This window comes from Engraulis encrasicolus, chromosome 3, assembly GCF_034702125.1.
Source record: "Engraulis encrasicolus isolate BLACKSEA-1 chromosome 3, IST_EnEncr_1.0, whole genome shotgun sequence".
Taxonomy (NCBI): domain Eukaryota; kingdom Metazoa; phylum Chordata; class Actinopteri; order Clupeiformes; family Engraulidae; genus Engraulis; species Engraulis encrasicolus.
The window spans coordinates 23,638,508-23,655,844 of record NC_085859.1 but is presented as its reverse complement, the minus strand read 5'-3'; the positions used below and the strand labels follow the sequence as shown (position 1 = coordinate 23,655,844).

General features: G+C 43.2%; 1 protein-coding gene across 1 annotated transcript; it reads right to left on the bottom strand.

Annotated features, from left to right (window-relative positions):
- Window positions 1-5,138: 5,138 nt before the first annotated feature.
- Window positions 5,139-12,149, bottom strand: mymk (myomaker, myoblast fusion factor). The gene is made up of 6 exons (XM_063193596.1): window positions 12,015-12,149; window positions 10,605-10,719; window positions 7,307-7,455; window positions 6,746-6,862; window positions 6,297-6,437; window positions 5,139-5,771 (listed from the first exon to the last, which is right to left on the bottom strand). The coding sequence occupies exons 1-6, from the start codon at window positions 12,147-12,149 to the stop codon at window positions 5,139-5,141; spliced, it is 1,290 nt and encodes a 429-aa protein (XP_063049666.1).
- Between the last annotated feature and the right edge of the window lie 5,188 nt (window positions 12,150-17,337).

The following is a 17,337-nucleotide window of genomic DNA, read 5'->3' as shown; positions in this document are numbered from 1 at the left end:
GTGCGTGTGTGTACTCACATAACTCACCATGTAGGGACCCAAATGTCCCCACTGAGATAGATCTCCCTTGTGGGAATGAAATTGTGTGTGTGTGTGTGTGTGTGTGTGTGTGTGTGTGTGTGTGCGCGCGTGTGTGTGTGTGTGTGTGTGTGTGTGTGTGTGTGTGTGTGTGTGTGTGTGTGTGTGCGTGCGCGCATGCACGTGTGCGTTTGCGTGTGCATGTGCATGTGCATGTGGGTGCATGCGTGTATGCATGTGCGTATGTGTGTGTGTGTGTGTACTGTATGTGTCTCCACTTCAGACTTTGTTTTGAACTGGACTGGGGAGAGAGTGAGTCTCCCCTCTTTCAGCAAGGCCACAGCTGCCAGTGTCTCCGCAGTCCACAGCAATTGGCCTGACAGCTGATGGCCAGCAGCTGATCGAGTCTCAGCCCTGCTCTGCACTGCACTGCTCTGCACCCAGGGACGGACGAGCGCACAGGCTAGATATGGCTGCAGCCTAGGGGCCCCCACAGGCTAGATATGGCTGCAGCCTAGGGGGCCCCACAGGCTAGATATGGCTGCAGCCTAGGGGCCCCCACAGGCTAGATATGGCTGCAGCCTAGGGGCCCTCACCTACCAGGGCCTCCCTGATCGGCTAAAAGAGAAAAAAATGCAGAATTGTGACCAGATGTAATATGGAAAAAATAATCTGTCATGCTAAATACAGTTGGTAGACATGTTATCCTTAATTTCTAACTCGAAATTGTGACACTGTCGACTTAAATTTGTAGCGAAATTTGTCTTCCATGGGGCCCTACAGCAACCTGTAGCCTAGGGGCCCCAGGTCATCTTAATCCGGCCCTGACTGCACTGCACTGTCTTTTCCTTAGCCACGCTGCCCTGTGCTGCCTGGGGCCTCTCTAGCCAATGGGCCTCCAGTCTGCTCTCTCTCGCATAGCTCTGCATTTAGCAACAACAAACAGCTCCCAAATGTTTAACCCTGTGTGTGTGTGTGTGTGTGTGTGTGTGTGTGTGTGTGTGTGTGTGTGTGTGTGTGTGTGTGTGTGTGTGTGTGTGTGTGTGTGTGTGTGTGTGTGTGTGTGTGTGCACGTACACGCGCACGTGTAGCGTATGTGTGTTTCTACATCTTACTTTGCATATGACTTTATATGTGTCATCATTTTCCAAATGATCCCCCATATCCCCTTTTTTCATACTTATTCCAAGCTATCTTCCATCACTGGCCTCTCACAAAGTCGCCTGTGCAGTTCTACTCTGTAGCACTGCCTTGAACAATTGCTTAGGTGCAAATTGAAATTTGAACTTGCTCTCAGCTGTTAAAGTCATAAAAGCTTGAATCCGGGCAGGTCTTGCCAGCCTCTTTAGAACCAACAGTGGTCACACCCGTATAAGGCCCTCCGCATGTAGGCTACAACAAAGTGCGGAGCACTGCTCTGCCAATGTTCGATTCCATTGTTTTCAATACAACCCCACACGCCGGCACCAATGTACTCAGACATCCACGGATGTCGGCTGGCGATTAGGGACAAGTGCTGTTTTGTCTGAGCCATCCATTCATTATCCATGCTCTGCTGTGGTGAAATTATGTGCGGGGATCGGAATTGTGTTGGAAGTGAAAGTGCTCCGCAGTGCTGTTGGAACCAATGTGTGGAGGGCCTAACAGTTGCACATCAATGAGACATTAGAACTCTCATTAATAATAATAATAATAATAATAATTGTATTTGTATAGCACTGTGTCATACAAGGCATGTAACTCAAAGTGCTTAACAAATGGGGAAAAAACATTGTTAGAGATGGATTTAAAAGGAGAGGTATAGAGGAGAGGCAGAAATAGCAGGAAGGCAGAGGAAGAAGAGATAGACAGAGATTGTAGAGTCATAAGGTCAACGTAGGTTAGGACCAGGATTCTTAGATGCGTAAGGTCCATAGTGGCTGGACCCATCATAAGCCATAAATAGTCACACAGAGATTGGGCGCTCATTGTGTAACATACTGCAATGTAGTATAGAGAGCATATCAAATGAAATAGAAAAGAATTAAATAGAGCAGAATTCTAATCGAATATCTCATTGAATTTCATTGAACATACTGTGTACTCCATATCAACGTAGTAGGAAGCACAGTAACATCTGATAGCTTTAACCTCTTTGAAGCCCATTGACTTGAGGGATGAATTAAGAACTTTCTTATCTCAGCGGATCTTATCTTATCAGTTGTTAGTAGAGTTAACAGGGCTTTTGTTCAAACATCAGACTTATAGTAAATGTTTTAAATGCAATCAAAATGTGTTCGTGTATAGGCCATTAGGTACAATCACTCAGCAAGAGACGATTATGAAATGCGTATAGTCTTAAGAGCATGAAATAGCATGCTATCACTATAATACAGTACTTGGGCCTGGCAGAAAGTTAGCGTGAGCCGTGACAGGAGTCATTAGACTGGAGTTTCATTGTCAACTGCTGCTGTTAGCACTTAGTGGAGTCTCCTCAGGTCCAAATACATGCACGTGCAGACCACAGAGCATGGAGCGAAAGAACGGAGGGAGAGAGAGAGAGAGAGAGAGAGAGAGAGAGAGAGAGAGAGAGAGAGAGAGAGAGAGAGAGAGAGATGGACAGAGGATGCGTTACAGAGAGAAATGGAGAGAGCGAGAGAAATGAAAGAAAGGAGGGAGAGAAAGATAGAGTTTAAAAGGCTGGGAGAGTGAGAGAAAGAGACAGACAGACGGGGAAGGAGAGAGGGAGAGAGGGAAGAGGGAAGAGAAATCTTCAATAACGGGCAGCGGTTGCAGGGAGCCCAGAGGTGCTTTACGGCGGCAGTGCAATAAAAGTTTCGGGTTTCTCTCCTGACAGGGATTGGGCCGCCCGCCAAGGAGGGTTGTGTCTGTCGGCCAGATTATATGCCTCAGACGAAAACACAACACATCTCTGTCTGTCTGTCTGTCTCTCTCTCTCTCTCTCTCCATGTCTTTCTTTTTCTCTGCTACCTTTCACATTCTCCTCACTCTATCTCTCACTTCATCTCTCACTGTCTGTCTGTCTGTCTGTTTCTCTCTCTCTCTCTCTCTCTCTCTCACTGTCTGTCTGTCTGTCTGTTTCTCTCTCTCTCTCTCTCCAAGCAAAAGCCAGTCAGCCCAGGCCAGCCCCAGCCACTGGCCCCTACTCAAAAAGTCCATTGTGGACCATTTTCATTCACCTTTGTCAAGACACTGTTTTGTTGGTGTCTGTGATTCTTGGAGTGTGTCTGAGGGGTAACAGGTGGAGTACTCGGCTCTCTCTCTGCAGACTGCATTCCTGGGCGAATTTCATATTTTTTGACGTTTGACAAAATACGTTGGCTCGGCTGGCTCCCCCCTGCCTCCTGACATGACGAGGCATGGCGAGGCGAAGGAAAAGAGAAAAAAGTGTGTGTGTTTGTGTGTGTGTGTGTGTGTGTGCGTGTGTGTGTGTGCGTGTGCGTGTGTGTGTGTGCAGCAGCACCCTTGTGCTGTCTGCTCTCTGCAGACCATGAAATATGCCTTGGACACTACACTACACAGTACATTACATTTCAGTTTTTATTTTATTTTTCAAAATGGACACATCATTTACAATTCCAGCATGTAATTACTACAGTACTTGGGTAGAAAAAAATAGCTATATTACAATAAATATATTTACAGAACTAACTTTGCCAGTGTAAATAAACGTAATCAACTTTTAATCACGTCTTTAAAATACCTTTAAAAACAGGTGATTCCTGCCTTACATAATACTCATTGGACACGTGGATCTTGCCCACTATACTGTACAGTCTGCGAGACTCTTACTTTTGCCATGTTAATGTCAGTGAATATACATAAAAGAAATATGCCTCCGAGATCCAAAAATGTACAAAGGTGCAGTCTGAAAATATTTAACAGCGCCCCGTCTGGAAACAGAGACAATTCATCTCCCCGCCGAGACGCTTTCTAAAAACAATGTTCTCTCCTCGGGGAGACGTGAAGATGCTGATGTTTTAAAGACCGCCACATTTTCCACGTGTGTGTTTCGTGTTCTTTTTTTGTGCGCTAAAACACTTAAAAACTGCTCACCGCCGTCGTAATCCTGTCGTGGATGGTGAATTATCTAGAACTCAGCAGCATTCAATCCTGCTAAATGTTTCTCTGGCTTCTGTAACAACAGGCCCAGGTTGTGAATCTTTTCATGTGATAAACCGAAAAGAGCAAACGTTGATTTCCACAGAGACTCACCCAGTAATGGATGTACAGTAGGAACCTCTTGTTTTTTCTTGCTCCATGCACATACCATGCGACTGACATGAGACTTCCCAGGTATCTCTACTTGGACCTTGCAAGGGGCAATCACAGTACAGTTAAGAAAACATGGTATACACTTAGCAACTTCCACTGTGGTAGTGACATGGCATGTACGTACTGTATGTAGTACTGGTTGCTGTTTAATGACCTTTTGTCCTAGTATGCACTGCATATCAGCATTGAGGGCAGTGGTGGCCTAATGTGAAGCGAGCAGCTCTTGCGCTTGCAAGGTTGCATGTATATGGATCCCAACCCGTTCAGTGGTGTAGTCTACTTTTTTATGGTGGGTATACTGTATATTTGAGCATTTTTTTAAGTGGGTATACTATTTGTGCTATTCAAAACAATGAATCAATCAATTTTAAGTGGGTATACTGAAATCACTGAAATTTAGAAGTGGGTATAGTCTGTATACCCGCGTTCTACGTAGACTACACCACTGAACCCGTTAATAAGAAGAATGAGAGCCATTGAGTAGATAATGCTAAGGCTCTCCTACACCGTCATCCCTTGGAGCAAGGGATCTACTCCTGCATAGCTTCAGGAGAGCTGTCCCTGTACTATAGCTACAGTAGTACACGGCATGGTACCAGTCTCGCCTAAATGGAATGGAAATGCAGTGTGTTGTTTTTTCTGTCCTTGGCCACTCCACTCCAGACCCTTTAATATTATGGTGATTGACCATAAACAAGTGGCTTTTGAGATCAGGGCTCGTTTTCTTTGCATAGACACACGCGCACACTAATGTCTTCCCAGTTAGAAACTGGTTTATCCTAGCTGTGTGCTAACATTTGTGAATACAAACACACACACGCACACACACACATGCGTTTTTCTCTTTATAAGATTGATGTCCGAGCGGCGTAGAGTGGGAGTCCAGAGCTGCCTGTCTTTATCCAGGTCTTTTTGGTGGGCACCTTCCACGTGGTCCTTCCGTCGACTTTGTCCTTCTTACTGTCTTCAAACATGGGCATGTTCCAAATGGTCGTTTCGACTTTATCCTTTTTGTTGTCTTTGACCCTAGGCACCGTCCAAGAGCTGTTTTCGAATATATCCTTTTTATCTTTGAACGAGGGCATCTTCAAAATCGTTGTTTCAACTTTGTCCTTTTTACTGTCTTTGAATGAGGGTACCTTCAAAATCGTCGTTTCAACTTTGTCCTTTTTACTGTCTTTGAATGAGGGCACCTTCCAAATGGACGTCTCGAATTTATCCTTTTTTTCATCCTCGAATGTTGGCACCTTCCAAATGGATGTCTCGACCTTGTCCTTTTTGTCTTTTTTGTCCTTTTTGTCCTTTTCCTTATTGTCTTTCACCGCCTTTTTGACCTCATCCTTTTTATTGTCTCTGAACGAGGGCACCTTCAAAATGTTCTTTTCAACTATATGCTCTTTGTCTTTCAACGTTGGTGCCTTCCAAATGCTCTTTTCACCTTTATCCTTTTTCTTTTTGTCCGAGGCTGGAAAGATAACCTGCAATGTGTGGGGAAAAAAACAGAAAGGGTTAAGGGATTGATGGGATGAGGGCAACCAGGCAAAGGCCCAAGTTGCTTACGTGATCAAGTGTAGTGCATGCCAGCTAGACATTATAGTGTAAACTGACAACTGATAACGTGGCCAACTTGGTTTTACCATCCTCTTGTGCTAATTTCATCCATTTGGAGGGTCTGCATCTGGAGTTCTGGGAGGGGGTATGGTTTTGTTACCAGACAACCAGCTAATCAGTGAATGGAGGAGGGATGGAGGTGTACATTTCCAGCTTCGATTTAGTGCATTTCTCCCACCATTAATCATTTTTCAATGTCATGAACAAATTTTCGTGATAGGATAATGTACATGTATTTGACATTTCTACAGAGTTCATCCCTATCTTCCTCTCACTAAAATTTCTCTATTATGCTATTCGAAAAACCTTCTGTACAAATTAACTTCATACAAGTGGATGGTAAAACCATGCTTTAAGAAGCAGTAAGAAGAAGATAAGAAGGAGCGTCTTACACAGCAGCAGAGTGTGTAGCAGCTCAGCTTGGCAGCGTTTTGGCCGTCTCCCGCGTAGCGATTCTTCTTTGGGAGCAGCAGCACGAAGGACACAGCAAGGCACAGGTGGTAGAAGCTGTGGACATAGGCGTAGTCCCATTCCTGAGAGGACAGTAGAGTAGGGTAGAGTAGAAAATAATAGGGGGACAGATTTGAGCTGAACAGAACAGAATGGAATGGAAAACAATACAAAATAATACAATACTGTACAGTACAATGTTATTCACCTTTAAAAGGATTTTACATTCTACCTAAAGAATGCATTCTACAGGAGTGCAAGATTCTAAAATTCCAAATAACATTTATGTCAGCCAGTATGTGATATACAGTATAGTAGGATATGAAAAGTGGTATGGAAATATGACATAAAGATTAATATGGAGATGTGTCATGTGAATGTGGCACTGTACCTCAAAGTAGTAGCGCAGCATTAGGGCCAATGCTCCAAAGCAGCAGCCGGGGCCTACTTGCTGAGTGTACACTTTCTTCTCAGGGTACAAGCCTCTCGTATCTTTCATCTTCTGCAACTGCAAGGTCACACAAGGACAGGACAATGGTCAGCATTAACACAGAGAATGCCAAAAATGCTTTACATCTTATGGCGGCTCTTAGTGGTTGGCACGTTGATTTCCCACAGGCCTTTATCATCAAAGAATATGTCATCATTTATGTTTACATATCAATTCCATTCCCTATCCTTAGAACTTCTCTCTATGTCAGTATTACTGGTATTCACTGATGGTTAAAATCAGTCCCCCAAACGTGCAACCCTGACATTTTAACACAACAATTACAGCTGTCTACAGGGACGCGAATGTGCGTGTGTGTGTTTTCATTTCATATGATTTACAGAATGCATGGCATCCCCTGCGTGCACTGTAGCCTGAATAACATAACCACCCCACCCCTGCCCTGACCCTGCCCGTACCCGTGCCCGTTCCCCAGCCCCAGCCCTAGCCTGCGGGCCTCACCCATTTGAATGTGATCATGAGGACAGCTGTGCCGATGGGGCCGGAGTAGACGCCATAGCCCACCCGGTCCTGGTATATCCGCACCGCGCACGTCAGCACGCCAAACATATTCAGGGTCGACCTCCTGGGTTCGTCAAAGTCTCCCAGTGCTGCAAGACAGAGAGGAAAGACCTTAGATGTGCTGACAATATTGACAAGATGAAGAGGAAGCGGAAGAAGAAAAAGAAGAAGGGAAAGAAGACAAAAACAAGGAACATCATGATATTGACAACAATGATGGTGATGAGGAGGAGGAGGATGAAGATTTGTTTATTAGGCTACTGCTACTCATGTGTACTTTTTGTGTACTACTACTGTGGCAACAGTAACATCTCAGTGTCTAAATGAATATCTATTATTAGGCTGGCGCCATATTTGTCACTTTAGTAACTCCATGCACCCATCCCAGTTTAGACACATATTTAGTAGTTAGTGCATGTCATTCCGAGCATTCCAGCCATAGCAAGAGAAAGGGGGTGGCCGGACTTTCACATGGCATGATTTGGATACTTGGTCAATAGAAAGTAAGGACACAAGATCCATTTCACGTGACTAACATGGCATGGAGTACTTCATGGAAAGAGGACTTTCTGTCATTGTCATAAATTTGTCAGTCATAAAATTGACATCTTTAATAAAATGTCATAATGTGCGTGAAATGGATCATTATAGCGTATGAAATTTCAAGATGTTCTGTCCATAGTGAGAAAGGTAGGCTAGATATCTATCTTCACCTTATCAAACAAGTTCCATTTTAATGTGAGGCAAGTGTACGTAGATTGGTTTCAGGATGAAAAGGGCATTTTCCAACCCAGGCCAGGGGCGCTGCCAGAAATGTTGCGCCCCATGAAAGATTCAAATTTCAGGCCCCCTTAAGGCCCCCTCTCAGTGCTTGGCCCCCCTTAAGGGCTCATATCAGTGCTTGGGCCCTTAGAATATGTACCACTTTTCCCCCCGTAGCGGCCCCCATGACCCAGGCTGCGCCTTAGTGGTGACGCACGCCTTCGGCTCAGCTACACTCACTAAGGTCAGGAGCTAGTTCAGGTAGAATCTGGATCCCGCTACAGCGGGAACTCAACCCACTTTGTCGGGAACTAATCAACTTTGAGCATTTCCAACCGTTCTGGGTAGAGGCGTGTTCAAAGCAGTGACGTTGTTTAAGCAGAGTGTTCTATTGGAGAGTAAGAAATGTTTGGTTTAAACTAGTGGTGGGCCGTTATCGGCGTTAACGTGCTGCGATAATGTGAGACTCTTGTCGCGCGATAAAGAAAATATCGCACGTTAATCTATTCTCAAAATATGGGTTTTGGTATGCACATCACTAGCGTTCCATTGACAGACGCTTTCAGACTGCGCTCCAGTGGCTTTCTCCTCTCCACCTGTTGCTTCAGCAGACCTACTAAATATGAACAGTGTTTGCATGCTGAAAACATTAATCCCTCTGCCGTGTAGGTGTTGTTGAGTGTTTTTTCATAAGTGGTAGACTAAAGAGATGTTATTGTTTGAGGTGAAGCATATAGGCTAGACATTATTGTGTGTGAGTAGCCTACCAGCCCGACATAGCCTACATTTCCTCTCGCATTGCATGGAACACATAAACAACTTCCAGAAATCTTGCCTGTGCCATAATTGCAAAATATTCCGTGCGATATGCATTTTGAAGATTGTCAAACTGAAACTGCCAATATCTACTCTCGCTGAATGTTTGTGTTGCATTCGCGCATTTGCGACTCAGTGAGATATTTGTCAGACGGTAATAGACCTCGCGGTTGTCACGCTTGATTTTTTCTTTTCTTGCAAACGGAATTAATTTCGAGTTGTAACTCCTCTGGCATTCTAACTCTGAGAACAACTGTCAGGTTTAGGCCAAATTGCCGTGGGCCAGTGCTGTTGGTTCTACATATCCAGTAGCCTGCCTCTGCTGAGAGCTGCTGAGTTTACTGTGCGCAGAGCTCCTCCCTCTCTTAAAGGAGCCGCTGCTCTTTTGCTCTCTCTCTCTCTCTCTCTCTCCCTCTCTCTCTCTCTCTCTCTCTCTCTCTCTCTCTCTCTCTCTCTCTCTCTCTCCATTAGAAATGCTGAATTGTTGAGGTCATTTTGTTTAAATAGCCTAAATGTTTGATAGATTTATCTGTATTTGCCTCTACAACTTAAAGCGCCGTTCATTTTGAAATCTCAGTATCTTATAACTGTAAATGCTTCCTATTGGACACACTTATGACATATTGCAGTGCGTTTTTTTTTCATCACCAAGTATCAACATGACAATTTTTTGAAGATGAGAAAAAAAGATGAGCTCTGTTCTAATGCGCCATCTGTCTTAAGAAACTCCAAGGGTTTTTTCGGCATTATTTCGCTAGCGCGCCATTTCTGAATGAGCCATTTTGATATAGATTAATCTAGATTAATCTAGATTAATTTTAAAATTACAGTGAGATTAATCTAGATTAAAAAAAATAATCTATGCCCACCCCTAGTTTAAACTTTGGCTCAGCTGCTCTACCCTCGACCAGTAGCAAAACAAGGGAGGTCGGTCAACCATGCTGTTTAAGATTGTTAGTTGTTATGATCTTGGTCAGACTAAGTCTCGAAGAGATTTGTCATGATGTCATGATGATAATCAGGCAAGCATTTTCCCACTGGGCCAACGGTCATCAGGATGCTGTTTTTCTGTTTTTGTTTTTGGTGGAGTGATGTTTTATTTCCCCAGACCAGCCCCTAATTCAGATGGGGTATCCCATTGGTCCATCTTTAATATAGACAACGGACTGATCCAATCATATTTTACAAAAACGGGTGGGCTGTGTGAGGGGCTGGTCTACACCAAACATGCCCTGACCATTTTTGGATCCCAGTCCAGTCCTACCTGCTTTGAAAGTATTGAATCAAAGGTGTCTGACGTCATGTGAAAAAGGCCCACAACAAGGTTCATTTTTTGGTAACACTTTATTTTAGGGATACATCTATTAGCACTGATACATACAATGTTAATGCCTGCATAAGTAACTTGTAAGGCATGTACTAAGCAAATGCTAAGGCCTACTAGGTCCTTACTAAGGTTAAATTGGTAATAAATCCCTTATTGTGCATGAACAAGACATTTGCGAATACATGCCTATGCTTGATTTTGCTTTGTACATGCCTTACAAGTTACTTCTACAGGAACATTGTATGTATTGGTGCTAATAGACGTATCCCTAAAATAAAGTGTTACCAATTTTTTTTTTAGCAAAAGTGTAGATGCAGAAGCAGAGGTACGTACCTAGGAGAGAGACCCAGATGGAGATAGCAGTGCCAAATATGGTGAAGTACTCCAGAAGCTCGTGCTTCATGAAGCATAGTATGGACAGGATCGACCCATCACAGGCATGGAAGATCTGTATGGGAAATGTTTGTCATGGTCAGCAATCACATTTGTTGTTCTCTTTTAGTATGGTGCAAGCAACTCTATACGGCACTGATGCCAATCGAACACGGTTTAGCTTCTGTGAGTGTTTGTATGCAACTTGGGTCTGCTTTGACCTTGTAGTAATGTTTTGTACATTGCAGGTCATTTTTTCTGTTGGACACATACAGAGAACATTTATGTCAGATTTAAAGCCTGAATGGGGATGAGTCAGAGTACAATACATGTGCCACTTAACATTGCTACTAACAGACCTCACACAGCTATAATGGGCCTACCTTTAACTGTCACCATGGCTACAGGGACATTACAGCATTGTTTTCTGAGCCCTATTCTCTACTCTCTTTATACAGGTATGACTAAGACACAGGTTTATTGAAAGAATAGAATGTGTTAATTTAACGAAATTTACTGTGAGCAATACAACAGCATATTGGAATTGACTGAACTGGTCTTTTAAGTTGCTGCCAAAGTAAAACATTTGTGCGCAACCAATGTCCACTATTGAGTTAAGTAAATCCAGCAAACTTTTTTCCAGTCTCTTACAGAATTACGGTTATGTTCGGAGATCTATTCTCTACTCCTTTTACACAGGTATGACTAAGCAGCAGTCCACATCCATTGTAAAGGTGTGCTGATGATACAGTACTGTAGTTGTGGGCCTCACCTTAAACAACAATGAATTTGCATAACTGAACAATGTTCAAAAGATGGTGAACAGGTGTAACACCAGGAAAACTAAGAAGAATATTTAAAAGTGCCTTGAACACATTTGTCTTAGGACTTTACCTGATCTCACATCTACGTTCAAATGAAAGAGGCCATCCAGACAAGGCATTTATCACCTGACAGTACTGGGATAATTTAAGATTACCCCCCCTGTCGACCCAAAGAGAACAATTTTACACTGGCACCAAAAGGCACCAGTGCTCTCTGTGCATTCAGGAATGTCACTCAGTTGTATTGTTCTGGCCCTGCATACTGTAGCATGGCGGAAAGAGGTGAGTTGAACTGAGTTTAACACAGATTTCTGCTATTTGCACGACATTCACTATGTAAAATTACTCTACTCACGAATGCATTAGACATTGATAACCTCCTTTGCTATTTTATATTTCATTATCCAGAGGATGTCAAGACAGTTGGATATAGAATTCATCACAAGATCATTGTTGTTCAGCAGCAAATTTCATAATAGGTTTACGTGGTTAGATTGTTAGTCTGAAAGCCAGAGTAAGAACTTGTGCATCCTGCATGCCATCTTACCGCAGTGAAGAACATGGTGAAGAAGTAGACCATGGCCTCCATATGAAATCCTCTCTTGCTGGCCACACTGGCCAGAGGCAAGTACACCAGGCTGCTGATCACGGGTAAGAGCATCTTAGCAATATAGGCCCCCATTTTGGACTCCCAACAACAGGCTCAGAGACTGTTTTAAAAGCAAGGTGAAAAGTTTCAGAGAGTTGGTTCCCTTGGTGTGGAAGATCTCGTTAGAGCGGTGAGGACCCAATCTCCAACCTAACCCAGATGGACACGCAAATACAGACTTTGTCAAGACTGAGAGGACGAGAAAGAGAGAGCGAGAGTGCGAGAAGCAGAGAGGCACAGCTGTTTCTGCTGTGTGGGGCTTTAAAGTTTAAATGTCCAAGCAGCAACAGTTGAGCATCCATGTGCTTTGTCATCACAGGGACAGCTGCCCGAGTAGCTAGCAGCATGCCACAGGAGAGAGCATAGCAGAGCAACGGAATGCCTTAGCTTAGCTTAGCTCGGGACTTTTCAGCATTCCGGAATCCTCAGTCATTTTCTACATTCTACATAGAACCCCAAGTCAGAGGTCATGTTGGCCATTTTTAGTACACTTTCCTTGTCTTTTTGAGTATATTGGAAGAGAAGCTGAAATAAAATATTGACAAAATAGATGCTTACTATACTAGTCATTAGTCTATTATTCCTTCTGAGAAAGTCTTGACAAAATGCCTTTTTCTTTCCAGATACTTTTTTTGACAGTTTGCTGGATTAGAAATGTGTTTGATTCAGACATGCCTGGCGATTTTGTTTTCTGAGAAATTACATTACATTCAGTAATACCATTCAAATACCCCCGAAATCATTGTTAAATAAACTTCCAACAGCTTAATGACACTTAAGTGAGATTAACTGCTAAAACATCACCTCCTTTTGTTGGCTCACATAGTTTGCGGTGCCTTTGTGGTGAAATTAGTCTTAGCCTAGTCTGTGGTATAACATTCACTAGAAAACCTCACCATGCGCTGCAATAATTTCTACCACTTTGAACCCCATGTTGGCATGTGTTATAGCTATTCATGTGTAATGTTCTATTATTTCAAGGCTATTATCTGATATGTATGGTATTTCTTTCCTGTGATTGCGCAGGATGTTGCTTGTTGAATCATGACACCCATGGTTACAGGCCTATAGAGACAGTGCCAGTCATCAATATTTGTGGCGTGGGCTGGTATGTGTTTGTGGCAAGCCCCCTCTGAATCATGCAAACAAAGCCAAGGCCCAGATGACGAGGCATCTACAAAGGGGAGCAGTATGCTATTTAGCCACATGCACTGAGTGTACCGTCATGAGAATTCATCTGTTAAATTCTTTGTCATAAATAAACACAAAGTTGACCTTTTTTATAATTAGTACAAACTTTCCATTTAAAATGTTAAGCGCAATCAATCCACACATTTGTACTTAATCTCAGTTTGGATGCACTACACTTAGTGGGCTCTCTTAGTAGAGTGCTGCACTGTTGTCTGAAAACCCTTTAACATTAAGAACATTATTGAGTAGAGTGGAGTAGAGTAGAGTAGTGTAGAGTAGGTAGTACTAACACATTACAATATGATCACTGTCATCCTGGCTATAAAAACCTAATGTCCGCATTTGTATCTTAAGTTTTTTTTTCACAGGAAGGACCAAGGCCATCGACTCACTGTACACCTCTTGTAAAAATGAGCATTATAGGAAGTGGGTCATTATGTAACCGGACTCTTGCACAAGCGCCCACACACACACACAGGGGACAGGGGACAGTGTGTGTTGTCACTCGTTTTGAATGCTGCCCGGCCAGATGATCTGGGAATGTTTGTTTAAATCCTGTCCCACGTACAGAAACGTGGGACTGTGGAGTGTGGGCCGTCCGTCTGTGTGTCTTTTCTATCTGTCAATCTGTCCGTCTCTCTCCACTGAGTAAGGATTCACTGATACTCAACAAAGAACGAGTGAGAATGAGTAGTCATATAATGTGCACCGTTCCAGAAGTGGAACAATGTAATAGAAAAGAAAAGACTTAGCTACTCTTAATACTACTAGTGGGCAGCTGTGGCCTAATGGTTGGGGATGTGACCTTGGAATCAGAGGGTTGCAGGTTCGATTCCCACCCTTACCTCTCCCTACACGTCCAACCATGGCTGAAGTGCCTAACCAGACATTGCTCCAGGGACGGCAACCAATGCAACCAATACCATGTAAAATAACTGTAAATTGCTTTGGTGAACGCGTCACATAACTGTTATGTAATAGTAAATGTACTATGACACTACACAGTTTTTAATAATACAAGGTGGTCATTGCCATTCGTAAGACCACGTTTATCATCGGGGCTTGTGTTAAGGGTTTAATCAGTTAGAGAGTGAGAGACTGAGTGAGAGTGATCGATTGAAAGAGAGAGTGAGAGTGAAAGAGAGAGGCAGTGAGAGTGTAGAGAGCGTTGCTCGTCATGTCAAGGAAGAACATTGCAAGCGCCTGTGCTGCACCCTTCCTCCTCCTGTGTGTGTGTGTGTGTGTGTGTGTGTGTGTGTGTGCGTGCGTGCGTGCGTGCGTGCGTGCGTGCGTGCGTGCGTGCGTGCACGTATATGCATGCGTCTATGCATGTGTGCACGTACATCCATGGGTTTATATGTGTGTGCGTGCACATGTGTGCTGCTCTCCTCTCTCTCTCTCTCTCTCTCTCTCTCTCTCTCTCTCTCTCTCTCTCTCTCTCTCTCTCTCTCTCTCTCTCTCTCTCTCTCTCTCTCTCTCTCTCCTTCTCCTCTTCCTCAGCTGTCGCACCTGTTTGGGGAGGTGGCCAGGGCAGCACAAAGGGTGCAGTGTGGTGAGAGTGAGCCTGCTCTGCTCTGGTCTGCCTCCTCTGCTTTGCCTGCTCTGCCTGCCACACGCTTCGCATTCCCTGGGTGGCTCGGAGCAGCTCCACGCAACGCCACACAGCGCACCGTACGGCCTGCATGAAACATGAAAACACCGGGTCCCCTGGCCTGGCTGGCCTAGTGTGTGTGTGTGTGTGTGTGTGTGTGTGTGTGTGTGTGTGTGTGTGCGTGCGAGCGTGCGTGCGTGTGTGTGTGTGTGTGTGTGTGTGTGTGTGTGTGTGTGCAGGCCTGAGAGAGACAGATGTGGGGGGGTAGTGAGAGAATGTCCTGCTCTCTCTTTTCACTCTCTCTCTCTGTCTGTCGCTCTCTCTCTTTCTCTCTCTCTCCTCTCTCTTGCCCCCCTCTTTTCCTTTTTCTGACTGGTTTTCTGTACACCCCTTCCCCTGAATCCCTCAGCTGTACAGGCCTGTGCTGGTCTCCATGGCCAGTCCTATTCCAGAGTGGAGGGATACAGTGCAAGGGCTGATGTGGGCACAAGGCAGCAGTGCTGACTACATTAGATCTGCTGTTCACTGACATGCACATACAGTTTAGGGGGCAGGTGCGGGAGGGCATGTGGAACTTGTGGCTATACCTTACCTTACTAGGCTATATAGTACGGGTTCTACGTTTCGAGTGCGCTTTTGGCAAATGCAAGATGTCAATTATCAGTATTTTTTTTCAAACAAATGACCTAGATGTTTCCATAGTGTATACACACACACACACACACACACACACACACACACACACACACACACACTAGGGGTGGGCGATATGACAATATTAAATCGTGAATCGTGATATTGAGTAAAAGATCGTTTCGAATCTGCGGAGAATCTACGGAGAAATCGTATAGATGGTCTTGCAGTGAGGATGTTTATTATCAGCATCAGAGTGACGTTTTCTCACTTGTGTTGTTGTCTTCACTTTATTCTTTACATTATTGTATTCCAATTGTACACTTTATGAGAGTATAATCAGTGTGTTAACATTTTATTGACTGCAAATTACAAATTGCAAGTATATGAAAGTTGTTTTTTGCTGTTTTTATATTTTGGATGGAAGAACGTGATAAAAAATCGATATCGAGATTTCATGTTAAAAAATCGTGATACAACATTTTTGCCATATCGCCCACCCCTAACGCACACACACACATACACTCACCATCTCCTAATCCTTTATATATGAGTGATTCTACGATTCGCCTGCGCTTTTGGCAAAAGCAAAATGTCAATTATCAGTATTTTTTTCAACTAAATGACCTAGATGTTTACATAGTGTATATATTTAAGTTTCCAAACAAACAAATTGCCAAGCTTAATCTTAAATCATTTGATAAATACTCTATGAAAGCGAACATTTGCTTGATTATTTTGTCAACAGTGTTATGGACAAATACTATGTCATTTCAAACATATGCCTATATAAAAATACTACAGAGTTGAAACAACATATGTTTGAAAGTGCTTATGTCCCTTAGTAATAATGTTGTCATTAATCTGTGCAACTAAGAAAATGTGATTGTTGAGCTTCATAAGTAGGATTTTATGATTCACTGTGATACAGATTGACAAATTAGTCTTTATTAGACCCTGTAACGTCAGATTTGAATTTATTCACCCTCCCTACACAAAACTTCCCTCTCCAGAGATAATCCCTTGTATCTGTTCATAGGATTGTTCCAACACATAAGAGATCAATAGCACAAAAACACTTTCAAAACAGTCAACCGTGTTACTTAACTGTGTTACGGTCAACAGTGCAGGGGAACAAGTCGGCACTTTTTTAGCAGAAAAAAACAGGGCAGACAAACCCATTTCCCTAGAACACAAATTATTTTGTTTGTCTATCAACATGGAGATAAATTGGCAAAAACATACTCCTCCTCAACTGTCATAGCTGATGTGTAACACCATTGACGGCTTGATATTTCAGCCATTTTTATGGTGTTGTGCTAACCGAGGACCTCAGAAGTTCCACCACAACACCTTAATCAATTCATGTATTTGTATGATTTATCTGTGTTTTTCTACATGTGATTTCTAATTCAGATTCTTATGAATATGTTGATAACACAGTTGACAGGCAATTTTCCCATTATGAGAACATGAAAAAGAATGGATTAAGTTATGGCAGAATGGAGCTCAAAACTTACCAGAAAGTCTTCCCACATCCTGCCAAAGAGGTTATGACATCACACTGATATATTCGTATGGCCTAATACCAAACCATTACTGATTTATGGAGGGGGTTTCAGACCGTGACACGGTTAACACAGTTTTCGTGGACACACACAAAATGACAAATTTCATGTATAATGGAAAGCACAATGGTCTTTCTGACAGTTTTGTCATATTATGATGATTACTGTGAATCAACATTTGCAATCGTCTTGGGCAAAACAAGTTTCTTTACATGCTAATATGAAGACTGAATCTGAC

What these genes read in the sequence shown, in the direction of transcription:
- mymk (XM_063193596.1), bottom strand. Translation starts at nt 12,149, where the DNA reads ATGGGGGCCTATATTGCTAAGATGCTCTTACCCGTGATCAGCAGCCTG. An exon ending in TCACCATGTTCTTCACTGCG is followed by an intron (nt 10,720 to 12,014) that starts GTAAGATGGCAT and finishes TTTCCCATACAG; the next exon opens with ATCTTCCATGCCTGTGATGG. An exon ending in GCTACACACTCTGCTGCTGT is followed by an intron (nt 5,772 to 6,296) that starts GTAAGACGCTCC and finishes CACACATTGCAG; the next exon opens with GTTATCTTTCCAGCCTCGGA.